This window comes from Rhineura floridana, chromosome 9, assembly GCF_030035675.1.
Source record: "Rhineura floridana isolate rRhiFlo1 chromosome 9, rRhiFlo1.hap2, whole genome shotgun sequence".
Lineage (NCBI taxonomy): Eukaryota > Metazoa > Chordata > Lepidosauria > Squamata > Rhineuridae > Rhineura > Rhineura floridana.
In genome coordinates this window covers 4,049,239-4,068,283 of record NC_084488.1, presented here as the reverse complement: position 1 = coordinate 4,068,283, position 19,045 = coordinate 4,049,239, and the positions used below count along the sequence as shown (strand labels likewise).

The following is a 19,045-nucleotide window of genomic DNA, read 5'->3' as shown; positions in this document are numbered from 1 at the left end:
AACGCATTCCGTGCCACCGAGGCTACTTGAGCCTCAAGTGAAAGGGAAGAGTCTAAGAAGACTCCCAGACTACGAACCTGCTCCTTTAGGGGGAGTGTAACCCCATCCAGGACAGGGTATATATCCACCATCCGATCAGAGAAACCATCCACCAACAGCATCTCTGTCTTGTCAGGATTGAGCCTCAGTTTGTTAGCTCTCATCCAGTCCATTGTCGCGGCCAGGCAACGGTTCAACACATCGACAGCCTCACCTGAAGAGGATGAAAAGGAGAAGTAGAGCTGCGTGTCATCAGCATACTGATGACAACGCACTCCAAAACTCCTGATGACCGCACCCAACGGCTTCATGTAGATGTTGAAAAGCATGGGAGACAAAACCGACCTCTGCGGGACCCCACATTGGAGAGCCCACGGGGTCGAACAATGTTCCCCAAGCACTACCTTCTGGAGACGGCCCGCCAAGTAGGAGCGGAACCACTGCCAAGCAGTACCTCCAACTCCCAACTCCGCGAGCCTCTCCAGAAGGATACCATGGTCGATGGTATCAAAAGCCGCTGAGAGATCAAGGAGAATCAACAGAGTTACACTCCCTCTGTCCCTCTCCCGACATAGGTTATCAAACAGGGCGACCAAGGCCGTCTCAGTGCCAAAACCGGGCCTAAAACCTGATTGAAATGGATCTAGATAATCAGTTTCATCCAATAGCGCCTGGAGCTGGCCAGCAACCACTCGTTCCAAGATCTTGCCCAGAAATGGAACATTCGCTACCGGTCTGTAGCTGTTGAAATTTTCTGGGTCCAAGGAAGGTTTTTTCAGGAGTGGTCTTACTGCTGCCTCCTTCAGACAGCCCGGGACCACTCCCTCTCGTAAAGAGGCATTTATCACTTCCTTGGCCCACCAACTGTTCCATCCCTGCTAGTTTTTATTAACCAAGAGGGGCAAGGATCCAGTACCGAAGTGGTTGCACGTACCTGTCCAAGCACCTTGTCCACGTCCTCGAGCTGAACCAACTGGAACTCATCCAATAAAACATGACAAGACTGTGCTCCGGACACCTCATCAGGATCAGCCGCTATAAATTGGGAGTCTAAGTCCCGGCGGATGCATGAGATCTTACGCTGGAAGTGCTCAGCAAACTCATTACAGCGGGCCACCAATGATTCCACCGTGTCCTGAAGGCCAGAATGGAGTAGCCCTCGGACAACTCTAAAAAGCTCCGCTGGGTGGCAAAGAGATGACTTAATAGTGGCAGCAAAATGTTGTTTTTTCGCCGCCCTCACCGCTCCTACATACAGCTTGGTAAAAGCACTAACCAGCGCATGATTGCATCCGTTGGGAGTTCGTCTCCATCTCTGCTCAAGCCGCCTCCTATTTCGTTTCATCGCTCTCAGCTCTGGCGTGTACCAAGGAGCTGTATGAGCTCTACATAGGAGAGGGCGCGCAGGAGCGATCATGTCAATAGCCCGGGTCATCTCCGCATTCCACAGATCAGCCAGGGCTTCAACAGGAGCGCCAGTCCTATCAGCCGGAAAAACCCCCCAGAGCCCTTTGAAAACCTTCAGGATTCATTAGTCTCCGGGGGCAGACCAATTTAATAGGTCCCCCACCCTTGCAGAGGGAAAACGCTACTGAGAGTCTAAACTTCAACAAGCAGTGATCTGTCCATGACAAAGGGAAAGATGTAAGATTCCCCACATCCAGATCACTATCCCCATGTCCAGTATCAAAGATAAGGTCTAGAGTGTGCCCCGATGTATGTGTTGGACCACTAACGTATTGAGACAGCCCCATGGTTGTCATGGAAGCCATGAAGTCCTGAGCTGCCCCAGACAAAGTAGCCTCGGCATGGATGTTGACATCCCCCAGTACTAATAGTCTGGGGGATCTCAGCAATACCTCCGAGACCACTTCCGTCAGCTCAGTTAGGGAAGCCATTGGGCAGCAAGGTGGGCGGTACACCAAAAGGATTCCCAGCCTGTCCCTCTGGCCCAGCACAAGGTGCAAACACTCCAGGCCAGTAACTGCATGGACATGGTGCTTGGTGAGTGAGATGGAACTCTTATAGACCACAGCAACCCCGCCTCCCCGACCCTCAGATCTACCATGATGCTGGACCAAGTACCCCAGTGGGCAGAGCTGGGAAAGACTAACTCCTCCCTGTTCACCCACCCAGGTCTTGGTTATACATGCCACATCGGCTGCCTCGTCCACAATCAAATTGTGGACGAGGGAGGTTTTATTATGTACCGATCTGGCATTTAGGAGCAGCAACTGGAGATCTGAGAGTTGGCTGAGAGGACAACCAACATCCCTGCGGGTGTGAGAAGGACCGGAACAAGGCACAACCACTACATGTCTGGGCCGCGTTCCCCTTACCTGGCACGTCCTTCTCACAGTGCCATACTTCCCTCTGCCCGTCACTACGGTAATTGGGGCCCCCTCAAGTCCCCCCGCTTGATGGAAAAACTTCTTTCCGAGGCACATAATAAATTCATATATACAAACTTATATATGCAAACAACTTATATATACAAACATACACACTCACTCACAACACACACTCATATACACAGCCACTCATCCAATTCAGACCAACACGCCAAACATAATCCCGCACTCTGTGCACGCAGACGCCAGCTCCAAAATCCCTCTTCTTCCCATGAAAAACGCCACCCTCAAAAGGTCCAGATGATGGTGGTGGCGAGGAGACATGGGCCACCGATGAAAGCGTGAACCGCAACGGCGGAGATGGAAGCACGCAGGCCGCAACAGCGGCGAAAGAAAACACCAACTGCAGTGGGAAAAGAAGCCGCAGCAGCAACGGAGCACAAGCCACGACAGAGGGCAGAGCGTAGTATTAGCAGCAGCAGTAAAGGGCACAGCCGCAACGGCGGCAATGGAAAAGGCACAAAAACGGCAGCGATGGAAAAGGCACAAAAACGGCGGCGAAAAAGCGCCGCAGACTGTAACGGCAGCAAAGATGACACAAGCCGCCCAGCAACGACCAACCGCAGTCCCAACGAGCGGCAAAGCGGCCCAAGCCGCAACGAGGAAGAAAGCGCAGCCCAGGCAGGACCCGCACAGCCGCAACAGCGGCAGCAAAGGCACAGGCCGCAGCAGGAAGCACAGCGCAACGCAGCAACGACAGCAGCAGAGAAGGTAAGAGGCCTCACTCATCCCCAGCTTTGATTTCTGCGTCTCCCAAATCCGGATCCAACCGTCTCCGTCCACAACGCAATCGCTACTCCAAGTTTACCAGGGCAAAGGAGAAATAGGTAACACCAAAAAAGCATTCACCCGCCAACATACTCGCCTGTAAACCCACACGGGGTTAAAAGATGTTAAAAATAAAATGTTAATAGATGTTAAAAACAGATAAACGGCAGAGCTCCAAACACAGCTCCTCCACCTAGGCCGCCATCTTTTGCTAGTCACAAGGCAGAGTGTGACTCCTGATGTAGCAGGAATGTCTTTGAACTGCAAAGCAACTGATGCATGATCATTTTTTTATAATTCAGTGTGTTGCCTAAAATTAAACTCTTTGCCTATTGAAATACCTCACATAATAGAAGTAAAAGAATAATGAACAAAAGCAGCTGCAAACTCTCTAGGCATCTCTAACTCTAATATTTTCACTAACCCTTAACATCACGCATGATGAAAGCTGCATTTCCCATAGTAACAATGCAAACCAAGGCAATCAAGAAATACTGTATATGCAGATATGAATGCTATCACAAAACTTCAAATGAACATATGCCAAATGAAACAGGTCCATCAGCTCTTTGTTACAGCATTCATGGTAGAACTATAAAAATGGCATCTGTATGTTGAATTCTCCCCGATAACATGTAGGATAACTTACCCTGCATCATATCATCATCATGTAGTACATTTCCCCACCAGCAGCAACAAATGATGTGGGGCAGAGATTGCACTACATACTGACACCACGTCTGCTGCCCAATCAAACTGCCCGTGTGCTGAGATCTGCCAGTGCTTTCTTCCATGTGTCCCCACCTCCTGAGGTTAGGTGATGGGGGGCGGCAACTAGAAAGAGTGTTGGAAGTGGGGCAAGAGTAACTCCTGTTTGGGTTCTTTGTTTGCATTCCAGAGTGAATATAGAGTTAAGGTCCTCCAGCTGGTTCAGCTTGCCTACCTTTACCTGTGCTCTTCACTACCTAACTTCTTTCCGTTTTAAACTGATATGCTCAGAGAAGCTGACCTGCCCCTCCTTCCTCATCTTCTTTGACTGTCTGAGGAGAGAGGAGACATCTTTGTCTTTGCTCTCTCCTGAGCCATGAGGGCAATACCCAAGTCTGGGCATTGTGCCTCCAACTTAGTTAGAACTAGATATGCCTTTCCTATCTACTATGTATTTCTATAAATCGAGTAGCTTTTCTTATTTTACTATGTCTTAAGTCTCAGTGATCAAAATGCAGGGTAAAAGCCTGCTACTCAGAAAAATACACACACTGGCACACATGCAGCTCAGACCGCTGAGTATCTGCATATTTCCACAACAAAGAGGCCGTTCAGCTGTGGCACCCCATCATTGCAACTCTCTCCCTACAGAAGGTCATCTGGAACCCACACAGTTATCTTTTCAGAGTCAGGAAAGGCCTTTTCATTCTCCTAGTCTTTTCTTCTTTTAATTATGTGAGCTGGGTTGATTGGTTTTTACTTATTTTTGCTGCTTTTAGTTTCTGTTCTATAATGATGTTTTCTTTACTGTTGCATTTTATTTTTATTTGCAGTTTTGTACACTGCCTTAGAAATTAGTAACAAACAAATCACAATATGAGGTTAAATGTTGCTGAAAGTTAACAGGAAAAGGGCAAGAATTTGCAATGAAGATGCTATTTTCAGTGGCAGCCCCATGTCAAGTATAATGAAGTCATTCCACCCTCAAGCACACCCATAACCCACACAACAAAACAAACCTAGTGAAAAGTGCTGGGAGGCTGGTGAGCTGCAGGGATTCAAAAAAGCCTGGAAGTGAAGCATTCACATTCACAATCACCTCAGCAGCAATGACTGTTTGCATTAATGAAGGCTTTTGACTTCAAAAACCATGGAGTTTTTATCAATTTGAATAAGTTACATTGCAGTAAATTCTTTAATGCTGAATCAGCCCCATGAAGCTCAGCTAGATGTAGTCAAGGTTTTCACTGTTTTACTGTTGGGGCCATCTGAAGTGAAGTAAACTTATAGAGAGAGCACTTCTCTTTTTATGCTGCTTTAGAAAGATGCTTTGGTATCTGCAATCCTCAAAAAATATCCCCAGATAAATTTAGCAATTTGTAAGCCTCTTGTTCTAATAATCTATTATAGAGCAGTCTTCTTGATATGTACATAACACATCAATAAGACACAGAAGAATACATGATAGAAACTGGAAGTACGACACTCAAAGACATATAGATTTTCTTATGAAAAATAAACTCTTGCAAATTGATGGCATAATGTGATAAAATCTTAGGAGTGCCTAACATTTAATCAACAGAGGGGAATAGCCAACATCAGTTGTATCAGTTATAAGAGTAAGTCCATCGATTTTAATGTTATTATTAATTACTAATGTTGGATATTAACCAGAATAATCAAAGTTCTTTACTGCTATTCAAAGACAGACATCGGCTGTGTTACCGCCGCTTACCACTCTGCACCACGCCATGCTAGCTAGATTTATTTATTTATTTTATTTATATCCCACCCTTCCTCCCAGCAGCAGCCCAGGGCATCCAAATGTATATATTTATCTTGTGTGATCCTCATCTGATAGACTCTTGTGCACATGGTAACTGATTCAGCAACAGGAAGAGTTGTAGGTATCTAGGTAGAACATCTGCTTAGGCCGCACCCTGTTTATGGATCTGAATATGGCAAAAGGATCTGCATGGAGAGCCTGTCTCCTCACATATATCTCCATTGCCAGAGTGGGTCAATGGAGTGATGACAGAAAACACAGCTGGCACTTTTTTGATCCTCCTGGTTATATTGAAGATATGAAGAGATGTCCTCTAAAGGATGACCATCTCACAATTTTAGAAAAGCTAGCAAAAGTCTGAGAGTTTAATCTTTATTTTTGTATGGCGTGGAAGACACCCCCCCGAGCCTCTGCCCTTAACTAATCTTTCTATCACTGCACCCATTAAATATCAGTCTATCATAGTTGCCCAGAAGAGGACTCAACCTGTTACAGACATGTTGTGTCTGTAAAATTGTGAAAGATAATTTTATAGGCTATCCTGTTTTATTAACAAATAATCTTTTTTATTAAAAACAATATAAGAAATGAACAGTAGTCTGAGAGTAAAATAGCTTGGAAAAAAGAGCATAAGAAGACACAGCATTTTTCTTCTAGAAGTTTCTTTATGTTTCTTAATGTTAGACTAGCTCCTTCTGTTTGTAAACTTTAATAACCATTCATAACAGAGATTGAAAGCAATGATTTAAAATCTGACAGGGCAGTCCTAATTGCTGAAGAATACTTTCTCACTAACATAATGACTGCACAATTGCCTTCCCAATTATATGATTAAGAATTTTAAGCAGGTACTGATAATAAGAATTAGGAAACCAAATGTGTAGGATACATTTGTTAAAGAGTTGTTTAGCAGAAAAAGCAATGGATTCAGTGTGTGCACTGTAATTATTATACAGCCACAAGAGTGCACTTTTCACATTCCACAATGTTAAACTGAAAATACCCCTATATGCTATTCTGATGCTTCCCATAAGCTCATTTCAAAACAAAACCTTACAAAACGTATAGTCCTGAACTCAGACACGCTTGCTTAACAACCCTGTCAATTTTCATGGCGATACACAAAACAGTCAGAGAGAACAGAGAGTTCAAAGTCTAAAAAGAGAGAGAAAAACTCCAGAGCCCTTTTCGACTTTTTTCTGTCAGAGTTCTCATAATCTGTTGAAATTCATTAAACATCAGCCATGTTCACAGAGTACCTGTAATCTTAATACTGACCTTGCCCCATACGCTGACCTTCATCTTCTGCAGTTTAAAAGTTAAAAAAAATGCCTGGCTGATTTTTAATTAATTTAATAAATTTTGCATTGAATTCAATGATAAGGCCAGGCATGCTCAGTAAGAACCAACTGTCTAAAGGTCAGACTCACAGCTGCTTGCCTTGCCTAATCAGGGGACCACACCCATGCCATACCTTTGTTTCACTTTAGACAGTTATGGCTTCTGCCAAAGAATCCTGGGAACTGTAGTTTGTGAAGGGTGTTGAGAGGAGACTCCTATTCCCTAGACAGAGCTGCAGTGGCCAGAGTGGTTTAACAGTCAGCCGCTCCGGTTGAAGCTCTGTGAGGGGAACAGGGCATCTCCTGGCAACTCTCAGGACCCTTCACTAACTACACTTCCCAGGATGCTTTGGGAGAAGCCATGACTGTCTAAAGTGAAATAAAGGTCTGGTGTGGATGTGGCCAGGGACAGCTTTAGTTTAAATTTGGGTGGGAGGCTACATGTGCCTACTGTAGAATAAAAAGGTGGGGGAAACCCTGGAAAAAAATTATACTGTTCACAATGTTTTCCTTTTGGAAAGGAAAGGGGCTCCCCCTCTGCCCATTGCCCACCCATCCAATCCCCTCCCACTTCCTGCCCTCCTCCTCCCCTCCCTGCCCCTCCCCCAGGTCAGTTTCACCTATCCTAAGCATGATTGCACAGGAGTAAATCCCACTGAACTCAAAAAGCATGCAAATGATCAAACCAGCCTTCCCCTCCTCCTATCCCCTCCCTCCCCCTTCCTTCCCTTGCCCCCCCTCCCTCATGGTCAGTTTTACCTATCCTAACTATGACCTGGGAGGCCAGAATTCAAATCCCCACACAGCCATGAAGCTCACTGGATGACCTTGGGCCAGTCACCACTTCCCATGAAAACCCTATTCATAAGATCACCATAAGTCAGAATTGACTTGAAGGCACTCCATTTCATTTTCAAACATGATTGCAAGGGAGTAAATCCCACTGAACTCAGTAAGCATGTAAATGATCAAATCTGCCCCCTCCTCCTCCCTCCCATCATCTCCTTTTTGCCCCTTCCCTCCCCTTTCCTTGCCCCTCCCCTTCCAATGCCCTCCTTCCCCCTCCTCCTCCTCCCCCCCGTTCCTCCTTCCATCTACTCTCCCCTCCCACTCCCTACCTTCCTCCTTCCCTCTACTCTCCCCTCCCACTCCCTACCTATCCTAGCCATGACTGCATAGGAGTAAACCCCACTGAACTCAATTAGCATGCAAATGATCAGACCTGCCTTGCCCCTCGTTCCCCTCTCTTCTCCCTTCCTCTTCTCTTCTTCCTCTCCTCCCCTACCCACTCCAGCCCTCCCTCCCCATGGTCAGTTTTACCTATCCTAAGCATGATTGCACGGGAGTAAATCCCATTGAACTCAATAAGCATGCAAATGATCAATCCATTCTCAGCAAACTTGCACATTTCTTACCTCCCGAATTAAAAAGCAGAGAAAATCACTAATAGGCAAAAAATCTGGGTTTAAGAATGTACCTATAGCCAACAGAGATGTCTATCAAACTTTAAAAAGCAGGGAAATTGGGCAGCAGGAGACCAGACCTCCTTTCTGAGGTATTGTACTGCCCTACACATTTGTAAAAATGCAAACACCATTTGGGTTGGTCTTTCACAGTCCAATCCACTTCCTGTGCAGCTTGGAAGAATTTGGTAACGTGCCTCTGAGCATATGGGGATTGGTGGCAACACCTGCAATCAGCCCAAATAACAGAAGCAAGACATGTGCTGTGCTGATCTTTTTAGCAGGGACAAAGCAATAATATTAAAACAGTTGATATAGTTCAGATAGTCACTTTTGAATATGTTTGATTTACTTGGCAATTTTAGTGAAGCTTCCTATAGTAAATCATTTTCTTTTGCTTCTGTTTCTGTGAATATGAGAAGTACAGCAACACTAAAAAAAAGCGCCAAAAACAATGGACATCAGGAGTGTCTCAGTTTGCAGAAGATAAAACAGTGTGAGTTGAAATATGTTTTTAATTGACCAAGCCCACCTTTCTGTACATGAAAAGCATATCAGGCTGAAAACATGCATCTTGGGCAGGGCAAGTTTATTTTTTCCAACAGCTAGAGTTGTTGCTTAAGTAGCAACACATTGTAATCACTCTGATTTTACAACAAACTGCAGTTTCAGATTCATCTGTTAATGCACCCAAAATAGAAACAGTTTGAAACACAAAAGGCTGTCTTCACCATCATATGACATTGACCAATAAAAAGGCTTTGAAATTAATAAAAATAAAATTTCTAGGATAAATAATGAGAGAAATACAATTTTCTAAGTTAGATTCTGTGTAGAAACAGTAGCAACACAGAAAAGAAGCAAAGTAAGAAGAACTCCAAACATACAAAAGAGACATTTGGTCTTACCGTGAAATCGGTCTTCTCTGTGCATGTCAAAAGATGATACCAGGTGGGTATTTAGCTCCACCTAGCGGTTGAAGGCAAAAGAGTACTGCTGAAGTTTTTTATAGGCCCGTTCCTGGTTTGTGCCTGTTCCTGCCTCAGTTTTCGATGACAAGCCCATACGAGTAAGGTCGGTTGAACCCATTAATAGAGACAAGACAACAGTACTCATACACTCTCTGCCCAAGGTCTAATAGTGCTTGAAAAGGCAGCCCAGCCCTCCTAGGGACTGGCCCTGATATCATCTTTTGACATGCACAGAGAAGACCGATTTCACGGTAAGGCCAAATGTCTCTTCTCCTGTGCATGTAAATGATGATATCAGGTGGGACATACCAAAGCTGACCCATGTAGGGTGGGGATATTGCTGGGCTGCAGTTACTATTGGTCTGCGAGGACGTGCTGTAGCACTCTCCTCCCGAAGGCTGCCTCAGCTGAAGCATAGGAGTCTATTTTGTAATGCTTAATGAAGGTATTGGGTGTGGCCCATGTCACTGCCCTACAAATCTCCACTAGAGGGGCGTTGTGAGAAAAGGCTGCTGATGTGGCCGCTGCCCTTGTGGAGTGAGCCACTATCCCGGCAGGTCGGGCTATTCTTAGAGAGGCATATACCAAATAAATGCTAGTGTAGACGTGGACACCTTATTCCCCAGAGATGCTGGGTGAAAGGAGACAAACAAATTATCTGTTTTCCAAATTGGCTTTGTCTTGGAAATATAAACTTTAAGGGCTCTTCTCACATCTAGAGAGTGCCAGACTTTCTCTGAAGGATGGACAGGATTTGGACAGAAGGATGGTAATACTAGCTCTTGTTGGCAATGGAAGGTAGACAATACTTTGGGACGAAAGGAAGGGACAGTACGTAGGACTACTCTATCCTTATGAAATACACAAACAATTTTATGGACAGATAGGGCATTCAGTTCAGACACTCTACGGGCCGAAGTAATGGCCACAAGAAACAAGACCTTAAAGGACAGCAGACAGAGAGAAACTTGACTCAGAGGTTCAAATGGAGGTCTTTGAAGGGCTGTTAACACTTTATGTAGGTCCCAAGTTGGGTAGCGATGAACCGTAGGTGGTGCTGTTAACGTTGCTCCCCTGAGGAAACGTTTGACGAAACGGTGAGATCTGATCGGATTGTCTGGGGATCTGGAGAGAATTGACGATAAGGCTGAAACCTGGCGCCTCAGGGTGTTAGGTCTGAGACCCAAAGATAAGCCATCTTGTAGAAAAGACAAAATTTCGTTGACCCTCGCTTTCCGAGGAAGAATTCCTTTCTTCCGTGACCAGCATGAGAAGGCCTTCCATGTGCCTTCATATATTCTGGGGATGGGTGCCTAGAAGCCATCATGGTTTCTAATACTTGTGGGGAGATGCCCTTCTTTAAGAGTCTCTTCCGTTCAAGTTCCATACATGAAGCGCCAACCACTCCGGGTCTGGATAAAGGAGCTGCCCTTGAAAGAGTAGGTCCTTCCTTACTGGAAGTTTCCATGGAGGTTCCACCAATAGGTCGAGGAGATCTGGAAACCATGGTCTCCTTAGCCACCAGGGAGCCACCAGCAGAACTGCTGTCTTCTCGGCACAAAGTTTTTTGATCACCCTGGGAATAACTGGAAGCGGAGGGAAGGCGTACAGTCTGCCTAGAGGCCACGGGAAGTTAAGGCATCTATCCCCTCCACGCCTGGTGTCGCATACCGGCAGAAGAACCTTTTTACCTGTTGATTGTGGCTGGTGGCAAATAGGTCCACTTGAATCCGGCCGAAACGTACCACTATCTGATGAAAGACCTCTGGGTGAAGCATCCACTCCCCCTGATTCAGTTTCTCTCAACTGAGCCAGTCTGCTTGGCTGCTGTCCTCCCCCTTGAGATATTCTGCCGCTATCAAGTCCACATTCGTCTCCGCCCACTGGAAGAGGAGAAAGGCTTCCTTCTGGAGAAGGTGGAAGCATGTGCCTCCTTGACGGTTTAAATAAGATTTGGCTGACATGTTGTCCGTTCTGATGAGCACCGCTCCTAACCGTCTGCCCTTCACAAAGTGTCTGAGGGCCAGATGGACTGCCCGAAGTTCGAGAAGGTTGATCGGCAGTATGGATTCCTGTGACAACCATGTGTCCTGAATCATCTGTCGCATATGGCTCCCCACCCCAATAGGCTGGCATCCGACGTGAACAGGGTGTGAGGTGGATCCTGGAAAGGAACGCCTCGCAACAGGTTAGGTTCGTGGGTCCACCAGAACAGCGACTGCCGAAACCGTGGCGACAGAGCTACTCTGTGGTGGTGCCTGTATGCTATGTTGCTTTGGAAGGGTAGGAGCGCCCACTGAAGAGTGCGGGAATGATGACGTGCCCATGGTGTAGTTTGGAATGTGGAAACCATCAAACCCAGAAGTGTTGCTAACTCCATTAGATCTGCCGAGTTGGAGGATAGGACACCCAACGCTGCTTTCCAAATCTTGTTGACCCTTTCTTGGGACAACATTAAGAGGCCCTTCTGTGAGTCTATAGTCGCTCCCAAATGTGTTATGCGCCGAGACGGAAAGAGATGGCTCTTGGACTCGTTGATTAGGAAGCCGTGGTCCTTTAGACAGGCCAAGGTGACATGGAGGTCCTCCCAGGCCTTGTGCAACGATGGGGAGTGGATCAGAAAATCGTCCAGGTAAGGGAAGAGATGAATCCCTGGTGTCCTGAGGTGTGCCACCAAGGCGACCATGATCTTTGTGAATGCCCTGGGAGCAGACGACAGGCCAAAGGGCATAGCCCTGAATTGATAATGGTCTTGTTCCACAGCGAACCAAAGGTACCTTCTGTGAGGAGGGAAGACTGGGACATGAAGGTAGGCCTCCTTCAGGTTGATAGATGAGAGAAAGTCCCCTTCCCTTAGTGCCTCCTTGATTGATAGTAAGGTGTCCATACAAAATTTGCGGTATCTTAGGAAACTGTTTAGACCCTTGAGGTCTAGTACCGGTATGAACGATCCATCTTTTTTCTCGACGGTGAAGAACAGAGAGTAATTTCCCAAAAATCTCTCTCCTGCTGGGACTTTATAGCTGCCATTTGTATGAGATGGGAGACTGTCTGCAAAACTCTTTCCCTCTTGTGTGGAGACACTGATAGAGGGGATGGAATGAATCTCGCCAGAGGAGTGGAAGTGAACTCCAACCGTAGGCAGTACGGAAGGGTGCAAAGGACCCATTGATCCGAAGATGTGTCCTTCCACCGGTGAGCGAAACATTGGAGATGGCCCCCCCCACCGGCGAGATGGAGGCGTCAGAATTGATGTTTGTTTCCACGTGACTGGGACCCAAATCCCGATCGACCAGGAAAGTGTTGTTGGGACTTATGCTGGTTGTTCCAGAAGGGAAGGCTGGAGCAGGCGTCCTTCTGCCTTCCATATGGCCATGAGCCCCGAAAGGACTGCGACAAGTGATATGGGTAGAATGAGCGACGAAAGGCCTTCCCATCATCCCTTTTTCTGGCGGGCGGCATTGACTTTTTCTTTTCCCCAGTTTCCAAGACATTAGCTAGGGCGTTGTCTCCAAATAACTTGCCCCCCACATAGGGTTCTGAGGCAAGATTTGAACGGGCTGCAGGGTCTGCCTCCCAATGTCGCAATCAAAGGGTTCTTCGCGTGAAGACCCCTGCAATCAGTGACCTTGCTGCAAACTGCATGGCATCCATGGATGCATCTGCCATGAAGGTAACTGCTCGAGAGACCTTCAGCAGAGACTTGTGTACCCGGGCTGCATCTTGCTGTGGGCCATCCAGCAGGTCTTCCAACCAAAGGAGGGAGGCTCAAAAAACACCAAGGAGGCTGCTGCTGCCCTGATTGAGAGTGCACTAGCCTCATGCACTCTTCTATGCCCCTGGTCCATTTTGTGCTCAGTGGTATCTTTAAGGTGCGCATCTGAGTTCTTCGGATTCAACAATGGATGCAGCAAGTTGACAACGGGCGCGTCTATGAGTGGGATTTTCAGCTGGTCCATGACGGGTTGTTCCAGCATATAATATTTATTGGCTATCAAGAAAGAACAACACTAAAGTAACACAGAAAAACACCAAACAAGAAAACAATACAGGCCTGAACCAACACAGGCAGAGAGAGTCCAACCGTCTTCGGTGAAGGCAAAAGAAAAAACTGAGGCAGGAACAGGCACAGACCAGGAATGGACCTACAAAAAACTTCAGCAGTACTCTTTCGCCTTCAGCCGCTAGGTGGAACTAATTACCCACCTGATATCATCTTTTACATGCACAGGAGAAATGTAATTCTCCATCTTTGGCAGGTGTTGCCACCACTCACTATATGCTCAGAGGCACGTTACCAAATTCTTCCAAGCTACGCAGCAAGTGGATTAGACTGTGAAACCCAAATTGTGTTTGCATTTTGACAACTTTGTAGGGCAGTACAATATCTCAGAGAGGAGGTCATGTCTCCTGCTTCCCTGGTGCATTCACTATAGCTGCCCAATTTCCCTGCTTTTTAAAGTTTGATAGAAATATCTGTTGGCCATAGGTACATTAGTAGGCAACGTTTTTTGCCTATTAGTCTATTCCATATTCAATCTCCAGAGATATATTTTGCTAACAAGTGGATAATGTAATTTACCATTTGGATTTCTTCAGGTGAAAGCTCATCTTCTCCTCTGCCATCACCCCAAAGCCCAAAATTTGCATGTTCATCTGCCACATTCTTTTCTGTAAAGGTAAAGAAGAAACAAACTATCCTCAGCATGCAGTCAAAAATTCCTATACCCATTTAATATTATTCCATGGTAAGGATCATTAGGAAAGATATTGAAAATAAAACTGCCGGTATGATAACACTGTTATATCAATCTATGGTGCAACTGCATTTGGAATACTGCGTACAGTTCAGATCTCCTCACCTCAAAAAGGATATTGTAGGGCTGGAAAAGGTTCAGAAAAGGGCAATCAAAATGATCAGGGGGATGGAGTGACTCCTCTATGAGGAGATGTTGCAGCATTTGGGTCTTTTTAGTTTAGAGAAAAGGTGAATAAATAGTGACATCATAGAAGTGTATAAAATTATGTATGGCATGGAGGAAGTGGATAGAAAAAAGGTTTTATCCATTTCTTGTAACACTAAAATTCATGATCATCCAATAAAGCTGAATGTTGGAAGATTCAGCCAGACAAAAAGTACTTCTTCACATAGAGCACAGTTAAATTATGGAATTTGCTCCCATAAGAGGCAGTGATGGCCACCAACTTGGATGGTTTTAAAAGAGGAATAGACAAATACATGGAGGATAAGGCTATCACAATGGCTACTAGCCACGATGGCTATGCTCTGCCATAGGCAGAGGCAGCATGCTTCTGAATACCAGTTGCTGGTAAGGGAGGAGAAAACCAGGGTGTGTGTGTGAGAGGGCTTTTGTGCTCAGATCCTGCCTGTGGGCTTTCTGTAGGCAACTGGTTGGCCACTGTGAGAACAGGATGCTGAAGTAGATGGGCCACTGGCCTGATCCAGCAGGCTCTTCTTATGTTCTTACATTCTAGTAAAGCAGTAACTGTCTGTAGCTCTATAGTAGGACCCCGATTTTTGGTGGCCTGCTTTGCGGCGTTCCGCTAATACGGCAGCTTTCAATTAGAGTAAGGCCCCACTCATACAGCGCTTGTTCTGCCTTTATGGCGTTTGTCGGGCATTGGGAGAAGACGAGGATGTAACTTTTGAAAAGCAAATTGCCAGTGTTTTGAGGAGGCATGATGTAGTAGTAATGGGGGATTTCAATTATCCCGATATCTGTTGGGAGACAAATTCTGCCTAGCACGGCCCCTCCAAGAAATTTCTGACTTGTGTTGGAGATAACTTTCTCCTACAGAAAGTGGAGGAAGCAACTGGAGGATCAGCTATCCTTGATTTGATTTGATTCTAACCAACAGAGATGACTTGGTGGATGAAGTGGCAGTTACATGAACTCTGGGAGAAAGTGACCACACACTTGAATTCTTGATTTTAACAGAAGCAAAAGCTGAGAGTAGCCATACACGCACCATGAACTTCAGGAAAACTGATTTTAATAAACTCAGAACAATTGCAAGTATGGTTCCATGGCAAGCCACCCTAATGAGAAATGGAGTCCAAGATGGGTGGGAGTTTCTAAAAAAGGAAATTCTAAAAGCGCAATGGCAAGCAATTCCAACAAGGAAAAAAGGGGGGAAACAACAGAAGAAGCCAATGCGGCTTCACAAAAAGCTTAGAGATGACCTAACAAAAAAGGACACATACAGGAAGTGGAAAGAAGGCCAGGCCACAAAGGAAGAATATAGGCAGGTATCACGGAATTGCCGGGATGGTGTCAGGAAGGCTAAAGCTGAGAATGAGCTGAGGTTAGTGAGGGCTGCTAAAAGCAACAAAAAAACTTTCTTCATGTACGTCCATAGTAAAAGACAGAGAAAAGAAACGCTGGCACAGCTACTCAATGAGGATGGCAAAATGAAAACCGATGACAAAGAAAAGGTTGAAGTGCTCAATTCCTACTTTGGCTCACTCTTCTCCCAAAAAAGGGTCTACGACCCTCCTGGGAAATATGAAGTAGAAAGGGCAGGATTGGAGCTTCAGATTGATAGAGAAATGGTCAAGGAATACCTAATTACTTTGAACGAGTTCAAATCTCCAGGGCCTGATAAACTGCATCCTAGAGTATTGAAGGAACTGGCTGAAGAACTCTCAGAACCGCTGTCTATTATCTTTGCGAAATCATGGAGGACCGGTGAAGTGCCAGATGACTGGAGGAGACCTAATGTTGTCCATATCTTTAAAAAGGGCAAGAAGGAGGAACCAGGGAACTACAGACCAGTCAGCCTAACATCAATCCCTGGAAAAATTCTGGAGCAGATTATAAAGCAGTCAAGCTGTAAGCACCTTGAAAACAATGCAGTGATTACTAGGAGCCAATGTGGATTTATGAAGAACAAATCCTGCCAAACTAATCCCATCTCATATTTTGATCGGGTAACCTCCCTTGTAGACTGTGGGAATGCTGTGGACATAATATATCTCGACTTCAGCAAAGCTTTTGACAAAGTGCCCCATGATATTCTGATTAGCAAGCTAGCTAAATGTGGGCTGGATGAAACAACTATCAGATGGATCCACAGTTGGCTCCAGAATCGTACTCAAAGAGTGCTTATCAATGGTTCCTTCTCAAACTGGGCAGAAGTAACGAGTGGGGTACCACAGGGCTTGGTCCTGGGCCCAGGGCTCTTTAACGTTTTTATTAATGACTTGGATGAAGTGGTACAAAGCATGCTTATCAAATTTGCAGATGATACAAAGTTGGGGGGCATAGCTAATACCATGGAAGACAGAAAGAAAATTCAAAGGGACCTCGATGGGCTGGAGCATTGGGCTGAAAACAACAGAATGAAATTCAACAGGGGTAAATGCAAAGTTCTACACTTAGGAAAAAGAAACCAAATGCACAGTTATAAGATGGGGAATATTTGGCTCAGCAGTACGACATGTGAGAAGGATCTTGGAATTGTCGTTGATCACAAGCTGAATATGAGCCAACAGTGTGATGTCACTGCAAAAAAGGCAAATGCTATATTAGGCTACATTAACAGAAGTATCGTTTCCAAATCGTGTGAACTACTAGTTCCCTTCTGTTCAGCACTGGTTAGGCCTCATCTTGAATACTGTGTCCAGTTCTGGTCTCCGCACTTCAAGAAGGATGCAGACAAACTGGAACGGGTTCAGAGGAGGGCAACAAAGATGATCAGGGGACTGGAAACAAAGCCCTATGAGGAGAGACTGAAACTGGGCATGTTTAGCGTGGAGAAGAGAAGACTGAGGGGAGATATGATAGCACTCTTCAAGTACATGAAAGGTTGTCACATAGAGGAGGGCCGGGATCTCTTCTCGATCATCCCCGAGTGCAGGACACGGAATAATGGGCTCAAGTTGCAGGAAGCCAGATTTCGACTGGACATCAGAATAAACTTCCTAACTGTTAGAGCCGTACGACAATGGAACCAATTACCTAGAGAGGTAGTGGGCTCTCCAACACCGGAAGCATTCAAGAGGCAGCTGGACAGCCATCTGTCAGGAATGCTTTGATTTGGATTCCTGCATTGAGCAGGGGGTTGGACTCTATGGCCCTGTAGGACCCTTCCAACTCTACTATTCTATGATTCTATTCTATGCTTCTATGAGTTCCGCTTTTAGGCAGGGGTCTGGAACATAACCCGTCGTATGAGTGGGGCCCTACTGTATTTGCCTCAAGTTAAAAGTTCAGCCTTTAACTCCCCTCAGCAAACTTCTTCCTATTTATTTATTATTTATTTATTTATTTATTTATTAAATTTATATACCGCCCGACTAGCGATAGCTCTCTATTGCTGGAAATCTTAACATCTCCATATTATCCTGGGGGAAGGTACTTACTTAAGGATAGATGTGTAAGCATGGATCACTCATGCCCAACTATACACTAATAAAAATATCAAGAGCACCTTGTGGCACCTTCTAAAAGGTAAATTATTTGCTTAGGTTAGGATCTGAAGGCACATGAGGCCACCATCTTGCTGAAGCTAAGTAGGTCTGGGTCTGGTCAGTGTCTGGATGGGAGACCACCTGGGATCTACATGTATACTGCCTGGAGTTCCTTGATGAAAGAAAGGTGGAATATAAATGCAAGAAAATAAATAAAATAAAATTTGGGTGTGCTGTGGGTGTGACTCTAGATCACTGTCTTAGAGAACAATACAATTTTAAAACTGTGTGAACTTTCCACCACCCATCACATTAAAATATGAAGCCTTCACCCACCCACCTTCACCCTATTCTGTAAGCAAGCACCCTGATAAAGGGTTTGAGAAAGCCTCAGTTTTAGAGTTTTAGAAAGTGGAGCATTATTTAAAAATGAAAGGTTTTATTCTAATGTAACATTTATATACAAAAGCCCAAGCTGTTTTTGTTTGTTTTCCTGCTATCTAGATCCAGTGGCTTTCTGATATTTTCAACATTGGCAAAAAGTAGCATCTGTTAAGGGCCAAATGCACCTGTGTTAAAAGTCTCAGTACTCTTGTTAAGTGATCTGTCATTTCCTACAAGCATGTGAATCTTCAGCTGCTCTATTTTCCTAGGGACTTCCTGCACTTTATTATATGTTTGAATTCTGCCATTGGTTGCAAATGTTTTTTTCCACCAAGATCCTTGGGTAACATTTGTATTGCTTCATTTGTACTTGTTTATATCTTTGTCGCTGAAAGTGTTTTCAATTAGACTGTCAATGTTGTGGTGTAAGTGAGATGCTGGCTTCTCTTGGGAAGTCTTTCAGAGTGCTTCTGTTGAAAAACAATTCTGGATGAGGTAGCATACTGAAAGACACTTCCCATGTTACACTCTGTAACTAGTCATAACTTCTGAAATTACTGTTCACTTCCTTATTGAAACAAACGACTGAAGACAGATGAAACATTTTTAGAACAGTGGGGCTGATATGGAAGGGCTCCCACTGCATTCAATCCAAGCTATATTTCTTCTTTCTAGGGTAAGCCTCTGAAAAAAGTGTTCTAGTTTGCAGGTGAAACCAGCTATGCAGGGGGTTGAATGGTT

The 19,045-nt window shown here is 45.2% G+C and overlaps 1 protein-coding gene across 2 annotated transcripts in view; it reads right to left on the bottom strand.

The window, feature by feature from the left end:
* The window catches only part of STX18 (syntaxin 18), a 101,792-nt gene that overhangs the window by 7,080 nt on the left and 75,667 nt on the right, over positions 1 to 19,045 (bottom strand). For both annotated transcript variants that reach the window (XM_061582864.1, XM_061582865.1), the window contains exon 8: positions 14,069 to 14,157. In XM_061582864.1, coding sequence (XP_061438848.1) covers positions 14,069 to 14,157 — 89 coding nt within the window. The remainder of the gene's footprint in view (positions 1 to 14,068; positions 14,158 to 19,045) is intronic.